The following is a 21,762-nucleotide window of genomic DNA, read 5'->3' on the forward strand; positions in this document are numbered from 1 at the left end:
TTTCCAAGTGTTTCGATATCATATTGATAAAATTATTCTGGAACTTCCCAGGCTGAGATAGAGAAACAATCAGAAATTTATGATGCATTCATGAAGGAGAAACAACGGGCTGTAGATGCAATCGTTAATGAAAAATTATCGAAGTTGATGATGTTACGTGCGAGTAAAATAATCCAACGCTGGTGGCGTAAAATCCTGGAAAATCATCCGCCCAAGGCACACAAAAGAAAAAAGAAAGCCAAAAAAAATATTAAAGTATATCGCTTACACAATCGACTACAAACGAAAATTCATCTACTACATGTTTTTGTTGTGGCATTATTTAACGTTTCTTGGCATTTTAACTTTTTCAGAAGAAGAAATAATTAACCCTGAGCTACTTGTGCATGTCACAGAAAATGTCTACCGCTAAACAGCTCTGAACTCCTTTATCGAATGAAAAATTGATATGTAGCTACGAATTTGAGCACTATTTTTTATTTTTATTGTAATATGATGAATAAATGTGTGTCTATGAAATTAATCAATGAATAATTTAATTGGTGCAGCCAATTTCAATTCATAATAAAATGTGTGCATATGAGCCACTTTTTACCGTGGATTGCAAAACAGTCAAATTCATTAGGCGGCAATTGTTTAATGGTGATTCGACTTAATATTCATGATGGCTATGAGGTGGCCTGTTTCAACCTGAGTGATTAGTTACAAAATAATCAATCAATAGTTATGGGGGACAAAAGGGACGACGAAAAAAAGGAAGAAGATGACCGCTTGGAATTTCTCTTGCAATATTTAATACGATCATGTAAAATAAAACAGGATAAATGGGCGAAGATGACAGCGAATGAAGATCTCAAAGTAATAACTTTGCATACAATCTCCATGGAGTGTCGTGGATAAATTTCATCCCTCGACGATTTATCCCCAGGAACTCATCATGAGGTTCTTTAACACTCCCACTCTAAAAATCTTGGTGCTCCAAGTTTCATCGTCCGGTGCTCTGATACCCTATCTGGCAATCCAACCAGGGAGTAAAGTGAAATCTTCATATTTCATCAAAAGAGTTCCAGTTGAAGTAACCGAAAAAAACTATCGAGATGTTTTAATTATGGGCGATATGTCACCTAAGCCTATCGAAGAATTGGCTGTTTTAGTTGAAGAGGTATAACAATTCGATATTTTCGAATCGGCATTGTCCAGAAAATAACAAAAATATGTCCCCGGTAGGTTTACGTTCCAATATTGTCTAATATAAATAACCATACTGGATGGCCAGTTATAGTCGGTGAAGATGTTAAAAAACATGTGTACAATCTACGAAGTTTAATTTGTCAGGTATGTACAATCGTAAAGTATTCTGACCTTTCAACAAGCGATCATCTCTTATCATAAACGATACACAGGCTCGTGGAAAAATGACCGGTCAAATGTTGTTACCTATGCCGATGGGGATAGAGCGTATTTTTGAAGCAGAATGGCTAGTTCAACAGACTGCTGGAGAACAAGTTGATCTACAATTAAAAAGTGCCATAGAAGGCATTGTCATAAAATGGGCGACTCAAATAAACGACATCCTCAGCGAAGAAGGCACTCTTGCTTTCAACAATAATAACCACCCGCTTCCTTACGCTGGTAATAACGATCAACGCAACTTAATTAGGGACGAGCAACTTTTACCCTCCCCACTTTGAGTATAACATTTTGATTTACAGAGATCGATTTCTGGAATTTAAGATTAAAAAATTTAGAATCTATATACGATCAAATGAGAGATCCCCGGGTAAAAAAGATGGCTTCGTTATTAGAATTAACTGAGAGCCCTTATTTGCCGTGTTTCAGAGAAATGTTTAAAAATGTGGTGGCTGGTATGTATATTCATCTTCGCACTAGAGATTTTTTTCCTTTTTTCTCCATTTTTTGCAGTATATGTTATATGAATTTTGGATAAAATAGTTTTGTTCCAATATATACAGCTGTGACAGAAGCCCGTGATATTTGTATATACTTAAAGCCACTGCAGACTTACTTTGATCAAATTGAGAGTTTGGATTTCAGCGATACAGAGTCCCAATTGAAACCCTTGCTCCACTGTATATGTTTAACCTGGGCTAGCTCTCGGTATTATTGTACCACTACCCGTATAATTACACTATTAACTGAAGTTTCAAATTTGCTCATAGCTGGGGTAACTTGATAGCGATATTTAACTACTTTTTTACTTTGATTTATTATCGAATAAATAGCGCCAAGTATGCGATAATTAAACGGTTTGATTTTATAAATCTACTATACAGGCGAGTAGATCGATGGACCCCTCGTCCCTTTTTCAAGGAGATATAGACGATAATTTGGCAAAACTAGTCCGCACCGTTCAGATAATTGAAAATTACGTAGAGATGTTCGAGATTTTTCGTGATAGGATCGAAGGCTATTTCAAACCACCGGCTGAACCTATTTTGTGGACGTTTCATCAGAAACTTATTTTCGGAAGGTTGTTTGCTTTTACAGCACGCCTCAAAGAAATCAAGGTATCCATTTTGTTAATAATTAAGCGGGATCGATGGAAGAAAATTATACGGGTAGTGGTCTTGTAAATTCTGCAGGTGCTGTTTGAAATAGCTCAAGAATATTTAAAACTGGAAAGAGTGGAGATAGCTGGTTTGAAGGGAAAATTGTTATGTGCAAATGCCTACGATGTATACGAAGAATTCGTAAAGCTTTATAATGAATTTTCCGGAGTATCTTACGAGATTTTAGAACCTGAAGACACTGGATTCACCGATGATATGAAAAAGTTCATAAAAAAGGTATCAGCATTTAAGCTCAGCTTTAGGAAGAAAAAAAAATGCGAGAAATCGGTGCATTGCACGCCCAGTTTGCTGACTGGAGGAAATCGATGTCAGTTTTCTTCATGCTCATAATGATTCTCTCCCCCAAAGGTTGAAGAATTCGACAGGAGACTAGCGAGTATATTTGACCAAGCATTTCTCGAATGCCATAACGTCGAAAGCATGTTCAAACTGATATGGATTATGGGAGCTATTGCTCTGAGACCTATAATTTTGAGCCAACTGTGGCCAAATTACGAGAGATTGATGTCCGAAATGCATGCTCATATGGACACTGTTAAGGTAGCAATTCGGATGTCACTTGTATAATTACCGCCATTCAATGATTCTTCTGATTTGTAAAAGGTTTTATTTGATGAAAACTTTGAGAGACGAAGAAAAACTGGTTACATGAATGTCGACCAATATTTCCCTCCGGTTGCTGGAGCTTTGTGTTGTATAATGAAACTCAAGTATCGAATTGAACAACCTGTCGAGTGCACAAAACTCATCGACCACCCTTTACTGTCCAGCCAAACCGCTCGTGAACTCAAAATTAAATATGAAGAATTACAAGTATAACGAGAATCATTAATTGTAGCGTGAATTGTAGTTTTCTTCATTTCATTTGAGCATTTTGACCTCGAATAATTTTTTTTTATGCAAGGTGTTACTAGATGCCACAGATCAGGCGATATTCGCGGAATGGGCGGCGATGGTCCCGGAAACTTGCGCTTTCCATTTGGCGAAATCATTACTTACAATTCTTGAAGACCTCTTGTTAGAACTGAATTTCTCCCAGGAGCTAACTGCTATTTTGAGAGAGACTCGTTACATGATAATAATGCAAAGGGCTGATCTGCCGGAAGAAGCTATGGAATTATTTTCCAGGACTGACTATTTTTTTCAAAGCAATTATAACTTGAATCTTATCATAAACTGGTTAGTTTACAGGGTGAACAAATATTTGATATTTTTTATTTATTATTCATACGTAGAAAATACAAATATCTAAACATTATTACTACCGGGATCGTCGATAGGTACAACAGAATACGAAGTTTTAGTGGTCCTGTAGAATTTGAATTAATAAAAGAAGAAATTGAGAACATAGATATGCTAATTGACCAAGGGCAGCAGAATTACAATTGGAATTCTCTTGGTATGAGAATCATTATAATTGATCCAGTAATCATATCCTATTTTACATTAGGCAAATCATGTTATGTCCATTTATTTTCATAGAGGTTCCGGATTATATTGAAACCTTACTTTATTCCGTGAAAAAATTACACACTCGAGTATTTCGAGCTCAAGAAAACGTAGAAAAATTCAGCAAACTGATTTATTCCTGGGCAATGATGCCGGTATTAGATCGGAAGGATCTTAGAGATGAAAATTTGCTTGCGCTAGCAGAAAGAGAGGAACGGTTCGAGAAGCGGTTTTCAGATATTGCCGCAGCAGCTGCAGAAATTGAACGTGTATTGCAAGAGAATTACTGCCTATTTTTTGACCTTTTACCCGAGTCTGAATATGCTAAAGATGATTTTGAACTTGAGAAGGGTATGGGATATGAAATAAATTTCACTGATATTTTCGATAGTACGTTTGATAATAAGAATAAAAAATAACGACAGTTTGCATAACCAACGTTGTAGCTAAAGATGAAAGCCAGATTGAAAAAAAAACTGAAGGGGAACTTGAAGGTGAGGGCGTAATCGAAGGCGAGGGTGCTGAAGAACCTATTGTAATATCTACTGAAGGAGAGCCTGCTAAAGAAAAATCTCGCAAAAGCATTGTTAAACCTGGGTAAATTTGATTCTACGATTTTTTCGATAGGCGTTGCACTTATTGAATTACTAACATTTTTTTTAAATTACATTTTTCGAATTACTTTTAAATACATTTGATAATTAAAGACCCGCCGGAAAAAGTATCCAGCAGATTATCGAAGACGAAGGTGCAAAGTCAGTGGATAAAGATACGGGCACCAGACTATCACTCTCGGAAGATGCGGAGAAAAAAGATGCGATAGGAATCCCTACTGGATACAAAGATGAATTCCCGGAAACGTGGCCGCCCTATTTAACTTATATCGACGATTTAGTATCGAAAGGTCTGATCCAGGCAGTTTCCACTAGGTATATTTTACAGGGTTGAAAAAAGCAAACACGTTCAACTGCGATTGAAGGAAGAAAAAAAATACAAAAATCACGTCTTACAAATATTCCAGTATATGCTACATTCTGGATGAAACTGACCCTGAAGCACAAATTTGGCCATTGTTTGAAGTTCAACTTTTACTGCAAGAACCTGATATTACTTTTCAACCTCCTCTCGATCTTGAAGACCCCAAAGGTTTTTATATTTTTTACGAGGAATTAATGTTTGACATGATGAAAATGGGAACATTGATACCTCGAATTGATCCTGAAAAAGCTATAGAACGTGAGCATTACGGGGTATGTAACTGCATCAGAAAGATATATCTCACTAATTTCAATGAGGTTTACTCTTGTAACAGCTCGTAAGTTTTACGTTATTTTTCACGTTTTGAAGTTTGATATGGCGGAAGAAGAAGGCATAATATTTATGTTAGAGGAGACGTGTAATAGAGTGAAAATGGCTCTCGCACAGGCCAGGGAGTTCGTAGTAGTAAGATACTTTTTTCCAAGATTCCCTAACTTCGAAGATTGCAACTTCTATTTGGATACGAACTATCTCATATTTGTTAGGAATTTGAACCGTATTATTGGCTATGGATGGATGATCGTCAAGAATACTTGAATTTATTTTTACGCTTTGCTCGAAATCTTACCGAGGAGGAAAAAGAACTGGTCGGCCAAGCACCCGAGAATTTGTCGGAATTCATCAAGGAGAAGAAACCCGAATTGACTGATTTTAAGAGAGAAATAGATTACTTCGTCGATCTCTATAAAAAATGTGACGAGATTAACAATGAAAGAGTTTTTTATCGATGGTTTAGAGTCGACATGAAACCTTTCAAGCAGTCCTTACTCAACACCATTTGCAAGTGGTCGAATTTATTCAAGACTTACTTGGTCGATCGTGTAAACAATGAGTGAGTTAAAACTTGGTCGATGAGAGAACTGATTTGATTTTCACTCTCACGTTTTCAGTTGAATATTCTGGAAACTAACGATTACATTTCAATTCCAAGTTTAGGGGGTTTATCAGAATTTTTAAATGCAGCCCACACAAGGTTTACTCAACCCGTTCTAGAAGATGATTATGATGACTTACTGCAAACTATCTACTATCTCAAGGAAGTTAGAGAACGTCAATATGAGATTGACGACATGTTTGTACCTTGTCAGGTATTGTAATTTGGAAATGTACTGATAGGTTGTTAAAAAATCAACGGGTTCCTTTGACGTCATTGCTTGATTGCACAGGAAACTATGGATCTTCTGAAACAGTACGAAGTTGAATTTAGTGATACTACGTACAGTGCACTTGTGGAATTACCTGAACTGTGGGCCACGATTAAGAAATTAGCTGCTCAAGTTAAGCAAGTGGTGGCTCCATTGCTCGCGCATCAAATAGATCTTTTGAAAAAAAGATTGAGTTACTTCGACTTTAGGCAGCAAAGATATCTGAATAATTTTCACAATAAGGATACGTTCGAGTAACTTGCCGATTGAAATGAATCGTCGTGTTTTTAATTAACAAACTTCAAACTACCACTAATTCTTTGTTGTATGTCGTAGCTTTCATTGCCAGGATGTTTATGAGAAGTTGAACAACACAAATGAAGAGATTGTGAATTTGGAAAATGAACTCAAAACTCTTACGGAAACGTCCATAATATTTGAACAGCAAGTTCCCGATTTTAAGCACATAAAATTGGCTAGAAGAGAATTGAAAATGTTAAAGTGTATATGGGATTACATTTTCATCATCAGAACAAGCTTGGATGAATGGAAAACTACTGTTTGGAAAAAGATAGATGTTGAAGCAATGGATCAAGAGTGTAAAAAGCTCACGAAAGAATTGAGGCGTGAGTCATTTAGTGTTAACCGAAATGTTGTTTTATTAATAACTGACTGAAATTATTAAGTATTTGCTCTGTAGGTAGTGAATGTTGAACATTGGTTGCATCATCGTATGTGTTCAATAAGCATTTGTTTCAATTCTATTCTTTTAGTGTTGGACAAGGACATAAGAGCTTGGGAATTGTACTCCCTGATAGAAGCTTCGATCAGAAATATGATGTCGTCCTTGAGAGCGGTATCAGAGTTGCAAAATCCAGCAATAAGGGATAGACATTGGCAGCAGTTAATGGCTGAAACAAATGTAATTAATTATTTATCATGCACGTATTCGTAGATTGGGATATAATAATGTATTCATGTATTCTTCGCTCGAATAGGTGAGGTTTACGATGGACGACCGAACGACTTTGGACGATTTATTGAAATTAGAATTACACAAATATGAAGAAGAAGTAAAGAATACAGTTGACAAAGCTGTCAAGGAAATGGCGATGGAAAAAACGTTGAAAGAATTGCACAACACTTGGGCTGGTCTTGAATTCGAAAAAGAAATTCACGAGCGAACAAAACTCAACGTCTTGAAGATCAGCGAAGATACTATCATAATTCTAGAAGATAATCAGGTGGAATATGATAATAACAAAAGTTCAATTGTTCGATGCATTCGAGTGTCTTCATTTCTCTCTTCTATCCCAGGTTCAACTTCAAAATATGTTGGGTTCTAAATACGTGGGCTATTTCTTGGATGAAGTCACTGACTGGCAGCGGAAGCTAAGTAATGCAGATGCCGTGATTAATGTTTGGTTTGAAGTGCAACGAGCGTGGATGCATTTAGAAAGTATTTTCATCGGGTCGGAGGATATTAGAAATCAATTACCCGAAGACTCGAAACGTTTTGAAAAAATTGACAGAGATTTTAAGGTAGGGATTTTTCTTTATGGTAGAAAATGAAATGTAACTTAAATTTGCAAACATTTCCCCAGGATTTATTGAGGGACACCTTATCAACCATGAATATAGTCCGAGCTACCAACAAACCGAAATTGCTGGAACGTTTGGAAGAAATACAGACACAATTGAATTTGTGTGAAAAGGCGTTGGCTGATTACCTGGAAACGAAACGATTGGCCTATCCAAGGTTTTATTTTGTCTCCCCAGCAGATCTTTTGGACATCCTTAGCAATGGTACACTCTTTTTTTGCACTTGTGATGGACAATTCCTGAGCAAAACTGATTCAATGTTTTTCGACTAACGATGCAGGTAACAATCCCGAATTGGTCTGTAAACATCTGACAAAACTTTACGATTCGGTTGCAAAACTGAGGTGGAAAGGGGACGCAAGTGGGTCAGGTAAAATTGCTAACGGTATGTGGGCTAAAGATGGGGAGTTCATGGAGATGCATGGGATATGCGATTGTAATGGCAAGGTTTATTCATGCTACTTTTTGTAGATTTATTAATCAATTTCTATAAATCATTGAGCTTCGTACATCTATCATAAAATAATTTTTGTTAGGTGGAGGTCTGGTTAAATCGCGTAACAGACGCGATGAGAAAGAGTGTGAGATTTCATTTCGGTCAGGCGGTAGTTTCATACGATGAAAAGCCGCGTGAAAGTTGGATTTTTGATTACGAGGCACAACCTGCTTTGTGTGGTACACAAATTTGGTGGACGACAGAAGTGAACATGGCTTTTGCGAGACTCGAAGAGGGATTCGAAAATGCTCTCAAGGACTATCAGAAGAAACAAATCAATCAATTGAGTCTACTAATTTCAATTCTTTGCGGTGATCTAACGGAGAATGATCGTCAAAAGATCATGACCATCTGTACGATAGATGTTCACGCGAGAGACGTCGTAGCTAAGCTGATTTCAATGAAGGCAGAAAGTTCAGCTAGCTTTCAGTGGCAGTCCCAGTTACGACATAGATGGGACGAAAAGTTAGGCGATTGTTTTGCTAACATTTGTGACGCGTGTTTTCAATACGGATATGAATATTTGGGAAATGTTCCACGCCTTGTGATCACGCCATTGACAGATAGATGTTACATAACATTGACGCAATCCCTTCATCTCATAATGGGAGGGGCACCTGCTGGCCCAGCAGGAACAGGCAAAACCGAAACTACCAAGGACTTGGGTCGTGCTTTAGGTCAGATGGTGTACGTCTTCAATTGTTCTGAACAAATGGACTACAAGGTATTCGTTGATTGCGAAATTCTCTGTAATGAATTCTGTGAATTTTTTTGATGACTTTTTCTATTCTCCCAGTCATGTGGTAGCATATACAAAGGGCTCGCGCAGACTGGTGCTTGGGGCTGTTTCGATGAATTTAATAGAATTTCAGTAGAAGTATTATCAGTTGTAGCAGTCCAGGTCAAATCGGTGCTCGATGGTATAAAGAATAGGAAAAAGAAATTTTTGTTCTTTGGAGAAGAGCTTAATCTTATTGACACGGTGGGTATGTTTATTACCATGAATCCGGGCTACGCTGGTAGGACAGAACTTCCTGAAAATTTGAAAACATTGTTCAGGTGAGCGTTGAAATTGACATTTGCTCGATATAACTTTTCGCCATATATTGATATGATTCGATTTCAATTTTTTTTTTTTTCGTTTATCACACAGACCTTGCGCCATGGTTGTTCCGGACTTTGAACTTATTTGTGAAATCATGTTGGTCGCTGAGGGATTCCAGGAGTCTCGACTTCTGGCACGAAAATTCATCACGTTGTACACATTATGTCGAGAACTATTGTCAAAACAAGATCACTACGACTGGGGATTACGTGCTATAAAATCAGTTTTAGTTGTGGCTGGAAAATTGAAACGTGGAGACAGACTCATGCCCGAAGACCAGGTATTGATGAGAGCCTTGCGCGATTTTAACACTCCGAAAATAGTGACTGACGATGTGCCAGTATTCATGGGTTTGATTGGTAGGTATTCTTAAGAAGAATCAGATCATTCGAAAAAATAATCAATGAACTTCTGATTCCTTTCAGGCGATCTGTTCCCAGCGTTGGACGTTCCGCGCAAACGAGATCTTGAATTCGAGAAAGGAGTTAAAAATGCTGCACTCGATTTGAAAATGCAACCAGAAGATGGCTTCGTGTTAAAAGTGTGATAATTATTGGCTTAATCTTTTGAGTTTAAATTCATGATCGTATCCACGTACCTATTTACTTTTCAGGTTGTTCAACTAGAGGAGCTCTTCAACGTTCGTCATTCTGTATTTATTATAGGGTTCGCTGGCACGGGTAAAACTCAAGTGTGGAAGACCTTGAATAGAACCTATTTCAATCAAAAACGGAGGCCATACTATAATGACCTAAATCCAAAAGCCGTTACAAACGATGAGCTGTTTGGAATCATTAACCCAGCGACAAGGGAGTGGAAAGATGGGTAAAAAAAATGGCATAAATCGTTATCCACAGGCTGCAATGTTATATTCGTTATCATTTTTCACAATTACATGTCACATGCCATGGTGCAGGTTGTTTTCTGTCCTGATGCGTGATCAAGCTAATATGCCTGGTGATGGTCCGAAATGGATTGTGTTTGATGGTGATATAGATCCTATGTGGATTGAATCTTTGAATACCGTTATGGACGATAACAAGGTTTTAACACTGGCGAGCAACGAACGAATTACATTAACCAAGCACATGCGACTTCTGTTTGAAATTTCGAATTTGAGGTGAAATGGACCTATTTTAAACAATAGTTTACCGAATAGCCAATTTTCACAATCTTTTTCCTCACTGAAAAACAGGACAGCTACACCTGCGACAGTGTCCAGAGCTGGAATATTATACATAAATCCTCAAGACCTGGGATGGAACCCGTAAGTGATCTGCGAGATATTATGAGTTGATTTTTTTTTTTTCAATTTCTAATCATGCTTCGCGAATGCGTCAATGATTATACATGTGATACATGAAACGTAGATACGTCACGAGCTGGATAGAGACCCGAGATAATTCGGAAAGGGCAAATCTAGTGATACTATTTGACAAATACATTCCACCTCTCCTGGAAGTGACTAAAATGAAACTTAAGAAAATCACCCCTATACCAGAAATATGTCACCTTGAAATGTTGTGTACTTTACTTGATTGTTTTTTGGTGAAACAGAATGTTCCGCCAGATTGTCCAAAGGAATGGTAAGTTCTGGGCTTTTCAACTAACGCCCATGCGATAAAAGTGTTCCAATTGACCCTTAAATCCTCTCCCTCCACAGGTACGAAATCTATTTTGCGTTTGCATGCATCTGGGCTTTCGGCTCGGCAATGTTTCAAGATCAATTGATCGATTGGCGCAATGAATTCAACAAATGGTGGCTCAATGAATTCAAAACGGTCAAATTTCCTTCCGGTGGTACAATTTTCAGTTATTTTATAGAATCTGAAACTAAAAAGTTTTTACCTTGGAGTGAGAAAGTCGGGGAATTCGAGCTTGACATGGATGTGCCTTTACAGGTAGATTCTAAGGACAATGTTTTGGTTCTTCTATCCATGAAAATTCAGAGTATTCGCACTCGGATTTCTCATTATATCGTGCACGATATTCGATGTTACAGTCTACGCTAGTTTCGACAGGGGAAACGGCTCGACTTCGTTTTTTCATGGACATGCTTATGAAGAAAAGGGTGCCAGTTATGTTGGTAGGGAGTGCAGGATCTGGCAAAAGTGTGATTGTTGCTGATAAGTTATCTTCGTTACCAGATAACTACAATATTGCTAATGTCCCTTTCAATTTCTACACGACGTCAGGTGTCTGATTATATTCTTAAACCGTTTTATTTCATCAGCGTATTTTTGTTTATGAAGAATGGTGCTACCTTCTGAAAAAAAAATTCATCAAATATCAAATTTGCAGAAATGTTACAAAGGATATTAGAAAAACCACTCGAGAAAAAAACTGGGCGCAATTACGGTCCCCCGGGGACTAAACTTTTAGTGTACTTTGTCGATGATATGAATATGCCTGAAGTTGATACGTATGGGACCGTACAACCCCACACACTGATCCGCCAGCACATGGATTATTCTCATTGGTATAGATTTAATTTATTTTTCGATCCCGCAGAAATACATATGGGGGCTGGTCACCATCATTATGACCACTCGTTAATCGTTCAATTTTTTGAACTGGAAGAGTAAATATTATTTACAGGTATGATCGTGAGAAGTTGACATTGAAAGACATTCATAATACCCAATACGTCTCATGTATGAACCCGACAGCTGGTAGTTTCACCATAGATCCTCGTCTTCAGAGACATTTCGCAGTGTTTGCTGTCAGGTTGTTTCTCGCTACATTATTTACGTATTTTATTCCGAAACAATTTAAATATCTACATTTTGAGGCTCATCGAATTTCTTTGTGTGATGTATCTTCATTTACAGTTTTCCAGGGCAAGATGCCCTACGAGTAATTTATAGCCAGATCTTATCCCAACACATAGCCAATCCGCTACAGAAATTCAATGTCACTATTGGAAAAATCGAGGAACATCTAATCGAAGCCGCTCTGTTTCTTCATAAGAAGGTGTCGGTCACCTTCCTTCCAACAGCCATCAAATTCCACTACGTATTCAACCTACGCGATTTATCGAATATATTCCAAGTGAGACGCGGTCTAGTGTTTTGCAGCGTGAATCGTAACGATCTATTCCTTTTCATATTTCATTTTGACCGGTTGAATTTACTTTCAGGGTATCTTATTTGCCAACGGAGATACAGTACCATTTTCTAATAGTCTAATTCGGCTCTTCGCTCATGAAGCAACTCGAGTTTATTGCGATAAGCTAATCAATTTCGAGGATAAGAAATCTTTCGACAGTCTACTGACCGAATCTCTTAGAAAAAATATTCCGGTAGTTTACTTTGAGCATTATTATTTATTCGTATCTATGTCCATAGATCGTACATGAGTAGTTATTTCTAATTTCAGGAATTGGAAGAGTCAACTATTTTTAACCCTCCCGTGATTTACTGTCACTTTGCCGAAGGTATTGGAGACCCAAAATACATGCCGATCAAGGAATGGCCTCAACTGACAAAGTTATTGGATGAAGCTTTGGAAAATTACAATGATTTGGTAGGGTAACTTGTGCGAGGGTATTCTTTTTTTGTATTCTTTTTATTTTGATTGTATAATTGTCCTAAGTTTGAGAACTTTTATGACCAAGATAGATAGCAGCGATGAATTTGGTCATGTTCGAAGATGCGATGTATCACGTATGTCGCATAAATCGGATATTAGAAGCTCCGCGAGGTAACGCTTTATTGGTTGGAGTTGGAGGAAGCGGGAAACAGTCCTTGTCACGTTTGTCATCATTTATTTCAAGTCTCGAAGTGTGTCCACCATCTTAAACAATTAGTCGCCTATTTTGGTTTAACGTAAGTTGTAAAAATATTGATTTTTTTGCAGGTATTTCAAGTTCAGCTGCGTAAAGGGTATTCCATGATCGATTTGAAGGCTGATATAGCTTTGCTGTACATCAAGGCTGGTCTAAAGAATATCGGAATCACATTTTTGATGACCGATTCCCAAGTAGCGCAAGAAAAGTTCCTGGTCGTGGTCAACGATATGTTAGCTTCAGGAGAAATATCCGACTTATTCGCGGATGATGAAGTGGACAACATAATAAATGGAATTCGTGGCGAGGTCGGTATTTATAAATTGCAATGGCAATTCCACACCAGTTCTCGTCATTTTCACTTTTCTCTCATTTAGGTCAAGCAAGCTGGTATAATGGATTCAAGGGAAAATTGTTGGAAGTTTTTCATAAACCGAGTTCGGAGGCAGTTAAAGTGCGTTCTCTGCTTCTCACCGGTCGGGTCTACTTTGCGTCAACGAGCGAGACAATTTCCTGCCATCGTTAACTGTACTTCAATAAATTGGTTTCAAGATTGGCCACAACAAGCACTTGAATCAGTATCCAGCAATTTCTTACAAGTGTGTGGTTTTTTTTTTCCGTTGACGTCGATCAGACGTGAATCACCCCGTTCTTCCATGATTTCAGGAATGCGAAGATCTGCCACAGATTCTCCGCACGCCCGTATCGTTATTCATGTCGTATGTTCACACTAGTGTGAATGAAACATCGAAACTTTATCTACAAAATGAAAAACGTTACAATTATACTACACCAAAATCCTTCCTTGAACAAATTGCATTGTACTCTAAGTTGTTGGCATCAAAAACCTACGATTTGAGTGCTATGATTCTTCGTTTGGAAAATGGTTTGACAAAATTGGCAAGCTGTGCTCTTCAGGTGAAAATTTGTTAAACTTGCCATAGAGCGCTCGTTATACCGATGATTCTGTATTGTTTTATGTAGGTCGATGATTTGAAAGTTACTTTAGCTGTCCAAGAGGTTGAACTGAAAATAAAAAATGAGGTAGCTGATAAAATATTGGCAGAAGTGCGAGCTGAAAATAGTAAAGCTGAGGCAGAAAAGGCGTTTGGTAAAATGAAGAGTGTTACAATTTCACAAATGAAATACCAAGTGATATTCTTTTCATTGCATGATTCACGTAAGTCTGATTACAGCTACTGAGGAAGAGGCAAATGTCGCAGAAATTAAAGTAAAGGTGGCTGAAAAACAAAAACGTTGCGATGAAGATTTAGCTAGAGCAGAGCCGGCTATTCGACAAGCTGAAGCGGCTCTGGATACTCTGAACAAAGTACGAAACATTAAAGAATACGGAATCGTCATTCCATGCTATCCCTCAAATCAACTTTCTGCTGGTGCTCGATGGTAAAATAATTTTGAGCATTAATACTTCTAGAACAACCTAACCGAGTTGAAATCTTTCGGCACGCCGCCAGATGCAGTTGCAAATGTTGCCCAAGCTGTGCTTGTGTTGTTTTCTCCGAAAGGAAACGTTCCGAAAGATAGAAGCTGGAAAGCATGCAAAGTCATGATGGGGGCAGTTGATGGTTTTTTGTCAAATTTACGCAATTACGACAAAGAAAATATCCCAAATGAAGTAGTAAAGGCTATTCAGCCCTACGTGACCGATAAAGGTGCGTGTTCCTTCGAAATAGTAAGGGTAATCGTCTCTTGTAAAAAGAAAGACACAGTAGGGTGACGTGTTGGAAGCGTTTAGAATTCCGTCTTATTTTTCAAATTGATTACTCGAACAACAGATTTTGAACCTGATTTTATTGCGTCAAAATCCCAGGCTGCCGCTGGTTTGTGCAGTTGGGTAAAGAATATTATGGTTTTTCATTATATTAACGAGAATGTGAAGCCTTTGCGAGCTGCTCTCGCCCAAGCAAATGCCGAATTAAAGGCAGCGATGGACAAGTTGAATGCCTTGAGAAATCGTCTAGCGGTAAATATTTACTTCGCGAATCCTGAAATGATTGATTATTTCAACAGACAATCAATACGATAAGTATTTATAATGAGTTGAAAGAAGTATGATAATTGGGGATTCTAGGAGTTACAAAAAATGTTAGATGCTCTTGGCGAGAAAATGGACAAAGCCATGAGTGAAAAACAAAAATGTCAAGACGAAGCAGATGCAACCGCGCTTACAATTGATTTGGCAAACCGACTAGTCAATGGATTGGCATCTGAAAAAATACGTTGGGCTGAGACCGTCGATCTGTAAGTATTGAACATCGGTAGATCGAAAGAAGAATCTTGCAGTGAAAAATCATCCGAACGAATTTAAACATTATTACAGTTTGAAAAACTCAGGGAAAACAATCCCAGGAGACGTATTACTCGTGACAGCTTTCATTTCGTACGTAGGCTGTTTCACGCGAAAATATAGAACGGATCTTATAAATAATATGTGGCTGCCGTTCTTGGACAAGCTAGAGGTATCAAATATCATATTTACACAGGACACATGACGTGGCTTCCTACATTCTTTTGATAATTTTTAATAGCCTACAATTCCACGAACGCCAGACCTTGATCCTCTATCTCTGTTGACCGATGACGCTCAAATTGCGCAATGGAATAACGAAGGTACTTCGACAATAACCCAAAGATACTGGTATTCGCGAACGATCTTTTTTTTTATTTGGCCAACACCCAAATCGTTATAGGTTTACCGAGTGATCGTATGTCATCGGAAAATGCGACCATACTAACAAATTCATCGAGATGGCCGTTGATGATTGACCCACAGCTTCAGGGTTTGAAATGGATAAAAACAAAATATGGAGATGACTTGAAAGTGTTGAGATTAACACAGAGAAACTATTTGGATCAAATCGAATGGGCAATCGCATCTGGTCATACAGTCTTATTGGAAAATATTATGGAAACAGTTGACGCTGTTCTTGATCCCTTACTAGGAAGAGTTCTCATAAGAAAAGGGCGGTAAGGGGACACGTTATGTAAAACTGGCGTTCTCATTTCATCGGGTTAAATCGATGTTCGTCTAAGAATCTTTTTTTTTTTTCAATTCAGAGCAATCAAGATTGGAGATAAAGAGGTGGAATACAACCCATTGTTCCGTCTTATATTACAAACAAAATTAGCCAATCCGCATTATAAACCTGAAATGCAGGCACAAACTACTTTAATAAATTTCACAGTAACAAAAGATGGTTTAGAAGATCAGCTTTTAGGTGAAGTTGTAAAGGCTGAACGCCCAGATCTTGAAAATACAAAAGCTGATCTGACCAAAACACAAAATACTTTCAAAATTACGTTGAAGTCTTTGGAAGATGATTTACTGCAGAGGTAATACTTCTTATCAACGAACATTGTACATTGTTCAAAGTTCACCTTCTTCAAATAGAAATAAAGCTTACGAATTTCTTTGGTTTTTATTTCAGATTGTCGTCAGCAGGACCGAACGTATTAAGTGATGCGGCTCTCGTCATTAATTTAGAAACTACTAAAAAAACTGCTGCCGAAATTGAAATTAAAGTCACTGAAGCGAAAATCACTGCGGTCAAAATCGACGAAGCTCGCGAGTGGTACCGACCAGCAGCATCGAGAGCTAGTTTATTATATTTCATCCTGAATGATTTGAACAAGATAAATATGCTTTACCAATTTTCATTGAAAGCCTTCAGCGTGGTATTTCAAAACGCTATAAAATTCGCGGAACCCTGTGACGTGCTGATGAAACGTGTGATGTTACTCATTGACAGTATTACTTATATGGTTTTCATGTACACCAGTCGAGGTTTATTCGAGAGTGACAAAATGATTTTCCTGTGTCAAATGACCGTACAGGTATGCGTTAGTGTTTCCATTAATACGAAATTTTATGGGATTTATTTTGCGTTTCGTTTCACCTCAGATATTATTACAAACGAAAGAGATTCAGCAAAGCGAATTGGACTTTTTATTACGATTTCCTTACACTCCAAATCTGACAAGTCCGGTGGATTTTTTGAGTAACACGAGCTGGGGCGCGATAAAATATTTGTGTGGTATGGAAGATTTCAAGAATCTTGATAAAGATATCGAAGGAGCCGCGAAAAGATGGAAAAAATTCGTGGAATCTGAGACTCCCGAAAGAGAGAAATTTCCACAGGAATGGAAAAACAAATCTGCTCTACAACGCTTATGTATGATGCGGTGCATGAGGATCGACAGAATGACTTACGCCGTTAGGCAAGACTTATTATTTATTCCATAACCCGTGCTTCTCCTACCAATCAAATACTGTTATCTTGAGACGCGAGACTTCTAAATCTGAATGATTATCATAGGTGTTTCGTGGAAGAAAAACTCGGTCCCAAATTCATTGAATCTAGATCTCCACCTTTTGAGAAATCTTACGAAGAAACCAGTGCGATCACTCCAGTATTTTTTATTCTCTCACCGGGTGTTGATCCCCTCAAGGTATATTCAGTTCTGAGACCATTCAATTCTAGCGGATGCTCGATAACACTGAAATGAGAATTAATATTAAAAAATCATACAGGATGTAGAAAAAATGGGTTCTAAACTGGGATTCACTTTCGACGGTCGGAATTTCCACAATGTATCTTTGGGCCAGGGTCAAGAGCCCGTGGCGGAGGAAGCCATGGACATGGCTGCTCTGAACGGTCACTGGGTTATTTTACAAAATGTACATCTTGTTAAAAATTGGTTGGCCAATCTGGAAAAAAAAATGGAACAATTGTCCGAAGATCCACATCCCGACTATCGATTGTATATCAGCGCTGAACCATCGCCTGATCCTCACGCATGCATCATACCACAGGTTTAGAAAACATTATTTTCAACTCGTGCGTTCCCATCCCATCGCATCAAAACAAAATAAGTTTTATGATTCACAGGGTATATTAGAATCTGCTATAAAAATTACCAATGAACCGCCAACTGGAATGCATGCTAATATACACAAGGCGCTGGATAATTTTAATCAAGAAATCTTGGATTCCTGTAGCAAAGAAAGTGAATTCAAAGGAATTTTGTTTGCGCTATGCTATTACCACGCGGTAGTTGCAGAACGTAGAAAGTTTGGCCCGCAAGGGTGGAACAGGGTGAAATAACCATCGGCAATTTGAAAAAAAAAATTTTGATTTCGTTGGCTCAATTTTTTACAGCCAAATTTTTATTTCAGACATATCCCTTTAATGTGGGTGATCTGACTATCAGCGTTTCGGTCCTGCTGAATTATTTGGAAAACAACAATAAAGTACCCTGGGAAGATCTGCGCTATCTTTTTGGCGAAATAATGTACGGAGGTCACATCACAGATGATTGGGATAGAAGATTATGTCGCACCTATTTACTGGAATATCTACAGCCTGAATTGGTCGAAGGGGATCTTAATTTGGCCCCAGGCTTTCTAGCTCCTCCAAATTCTGATTACAAATCGTATCACCAATACCTGGATGATTATCTACCGCCGGAAAGTCCAATCTTGTATGGGTTGCATCCGAATGCAGAAATTGGTTCGTTTTGATCAAAGTTCGCGAAATTTTATTACAGAGCTATCTAGGAATGTTAACAATCAAAACTTTCACATCGTCTCAAAAATGCTTTCGAATCTGTCAGGATTTTTGACCACTACGTCAGAGAGCTTATTCCGAACGGTGTTGGAGATGCAGCCAAGAGATTCAGGAGAGGCCACGGGACCAGGTTTGTCGCGCGAGGAAAAGGTCAGGGGTGTGATAGAAGATTTATTGGATAAATTACCTGAAGAGTTTAACATTCCTGAACTGATGAGTAAGGTAAGTTTTCATTTTACCGCGACTATGTTGGTAACATGTAAGATAATATGTGGCAAATAAAATTTCAGGTGGAAGATCGCACTCCCTTTATTATTGTGGCATTCCAGGAATGTGAACGAATGAACATACTTTGTGGAGAGCTTAAAAGATCCCTTCGCGAACTCGAGTTAGGTTTAAAGGTGGAAAATTAATTTTTTGATTCAATTTATTAGGTTTTGTTTGTTGATCATCGACTTAATTAATGAATCCTGAACTTATGTTTCTTTCTTTCTTTTTTTTTTTGCTAATTTTCTAACGGCCAGGGTGAGTTGACTATCAATAGTGATATGGAGAATTTACAAAACGATTTGTTCATGGACCAAGTACCGCCGTCATGGACTAAACGAGCCTATCCTTCGAGTCTTGGCTTGACAAATTGGTTTGCCGATATGATGAATAGGGTGACGGAATTGTCAAATTGGACCGCTGATTTCAATGTTAGTTCAACGTTCTTCCGATCGTGCGAAAATAAATTCTCACGAGAAATTTACAGTCTTGAATTACGAAAAGTTGTCAAACTTATTGCGAGTTGGTCGCGATGCAAATAATCAACCATTTGTCCACAGCTTCCATCTTCGGTATGGCTCGCTGGGTTTTTCAATCCCCAATCATTTCTGACAGCAATCATGCAACAGACCGCCCGTAAAAATGAGTGGCCACTTGATAAAATGTGTCTACATTGCGAAGTCACAAAGAAACAGAAAGAGGAGTTCACGTTAGTTATATTCTGTCTTTTGTTCGATGATTCGTATAACTTGCTTATGTCATTAAAGATTGAGGGTATCTATTTGAAAAAAAAAGACAAAATTATCCAGCCTTTTGCATAAATTCTTTTCTCTCATATATAGCGCACCACCCCGTGAAGGAGCGTATGTGAACAGTCTTTACATGGAAGGAGCACGATGGGATACCGCTCTTGGAACGATAGCTGATTCACGATTGAAAGAACTGTTTCCACAGCTACCAGTGATTTTCATCAAGGCAATAACTCAAGACAAGCAGGAATTAAAAAATATGTACGAATGTCCCGTTTACAAGACTAGAGGACGTGGTCCCACATACGTCTGGACGTTTAATTTAAAAAGCAAAGATAAGCCTACGAAATGGACTCTAGCTGGGGTTGCTATAATGCTGCAAATTTGATGATCAACGCTTGAAATATTCATCGTTGACATAGTTGTACGATATTTATATTTTGTGATACCTGAGATGAACATAAAAAATTTTATGAAACGCAACATTTTTTCATTTGATTTAAACTTCAAGTCTTCGGAGGTTTGAACTTCCCATTCCCCAGCCAACGGAAGTTAAACCAAAAAAGTTAGAATTTTTGTTCCGAAAATTGATAAAAAACAATGGCTATGGTATTGGATTTTTTTAGGTTCTTCTGTTTTCGAATCCAACTTGGAAAGTTGACTGTCGGTCGTAATTTCCTATATGTATAAGTCAATAGGTATTGACTTATAAGAGAAGCTTTGGTTAGAATCGAGAAATATTTTCTACTATTCCGGGAAATAGTGTACGAAATGCATCGAATCATGATAGCATTGTTAATACTGATCTATAGTGAAGTATTTCTCTACGTTCAAAACCGCGAACAAAGTTTCAATTCCGTTGAAAGTATTTCATATAAATTTTCAAGCCGACGGTTTTCCAGAGAATCAAATATAAGTAATCGGCCGGACATTCTGGAGTTGACCAAGCTTCCTGAAAACGTTCCGAACCCTTGCAATAATGGGGGAAGTTTGTTACACGATGTAAGGAGAAATAGGTATTTTTGTCAATGCCCGAATGAATACAAAGGTAGAAATTGTGAGATAAGAACTCGAATATGCCTCGAGTTGCACAACGTTTGTAACTTCTTCGAGGATGACAGCATCAAATATGAATGTCGTGCGGTACAAGGCAATGGTTTTGTCTGTTATTATCATCCCATACAATACCGAGAAAGCTGGTGTACTACAGAGCATGTGACAATTGAAAAAACAGTCTGCCCCAAAGATTGGACTTGTCTCGATCATATATTAGGCAGAAATCAGGGATATCGGTGCTTACCACCTGGTCGAATAATTCCTGCAAAGTTGCGTGGAAAGAGGGAGGTGGATATTTTGGAAAAATGTAGCTGTCGAAACGGAGGACATTGTAACGAGAAGAGGACATGTGTCTGCCTGCCCCATTTCACAGGTTTACATGTTTACCCTTATTTCATTTAGATTCTTTTTACTTTTGGATTGAAATTCATCTGAATTACTTTGATTCCTAGGCCGTTATTGCGAGAGTCAAATAAATTACTGTCGTAGTGATCCCTGTCCCGTGAACATCGAATGCATATCCATGCTCGGGGGTTACAGCTGTAATTGCCCTGAGTCGCGAGGTGGCCGTAACTGCGAAAAAACTAGAAGGTCCGGTACCACTGTATTGACCAATCCACATTTTTATTACAACGCAAATCAATACCCGTTAGTTCCATCAACTTACCTGTTCCATGTCAAAGAGCTCGGTATATTACCGCGGCTGACAATGGATTTCGGTGATGGTGAGACCTCTCCATATTTCCGCGATATTTGTGGAATATTCAAATTAGTTTATTCACATTACAGGAACTGTTGTAACAATGTTGAAAGAAGATTTCTATTACACTGATAAGTTGAACGATGTCCTAATTTCACTTTTACACGAACCAGTCGACGACCGAGACGC

At 38.1% G+C, this 21,762-nt stretch overlaps 1 protein-coding gene across 1 annotated transcript; it reads left to right on the forward strand.

Moving 5' to 3' along the window:
• The first annotated feature begins 658 nt into the window (after window positions 1-658).
• LOC105686962 (dynein beta chain, ciliary-like) lies at window positions 659-20,205 on the forward strand. The gene is made up of 64 exons (XM_048649114.1): window positions 659-858; window positions 929-1,162; window positions 1,228-1,335; window positions 1,404-1,632; window positions 1,713-1,865; window positions 1,974-2,185; window positions 2,295-2,528; window positions 2,604-2,807; window positions 2,940-3,131; window positions 3,195-3,404; window positions 3,496-3,770; window positions 3,872-3,990; window positions 4,074-4,434; window positions 4,748-4,969; window positions 5,062-5,290; window positions 5,388-5,483; window positions 5,564-5,910; window positions 6,010-6,166; window positions 6,245-6,477; window positions 6,560-6,849; window positions 6,997-7,145; window positions 7,222-7,467; window positions 7,541-7,765; window positions 7,828-8,029; window positions 8,106-8,272; window positions 8,362-9,045; window positions 9,118-9,380; window positions 9,475-9,785; window positions 9,852-9,967; window positions 10,040-10,251; window positions 10,343-10,546; window positions 10,622-10,693; window positions 10,797-11,012; window positions 11,090-11,327; window positions 11,429-11,621; window positions 11,728-11,905; window positions 12,025-12,153; window positions 12,258-12,477; window positions 12,566-12,727; window positions 12,805-12,951; window positions 13,047-13,208; window positions 13,285-13,521; window positions 13,591-13,812; window positions 13,880-14,131; window positions 14,198-14,324; window positions 14,410-14,543; window positions 14,649-14,886; window positions 15,010-15,197; window positions 15,306-15,475; window positions 15,555-15,693; window positions 15,763-15,844; window positions 15,925-16,201; window positions 16,292-16,567; window positions 16,663-17,068; window positions 17,136-17,452; window positions 17,551-17,683; window positions 17,766-18,047; window positions 18,124-18,330; window positions 18,411-18,744; window positions 18,848-19,023; window positions 19,092-19,202; window positions 19,326-19,499; window positions 19,629-19,777; window positions 19,911-20,205. Exons 1-64 carry the CDS (start codon window positions 727-729, stop codon window positions 20,203-20,205), a joined length of 13,659 nt encoding a protein of 4,552 aa, XP_048505071.1. The 5' UTR covers window positions 659-726.
• Window positions 20,206-21,762: the final 1,557 nt, after the last annotated feature.

This window comes from Athalia rosae, chromosome 1 (assembly GCF_917208135.1).
Source record: "Athalia rosae chromosome 1, iyAthRosa1.1, whole genome shotgun sequence".
NCBI lineage: Eukaryota > Metazoa > Arthropoda > Insecta > Hymenoptera > Athaliidae > Athalia > Athalia rosae.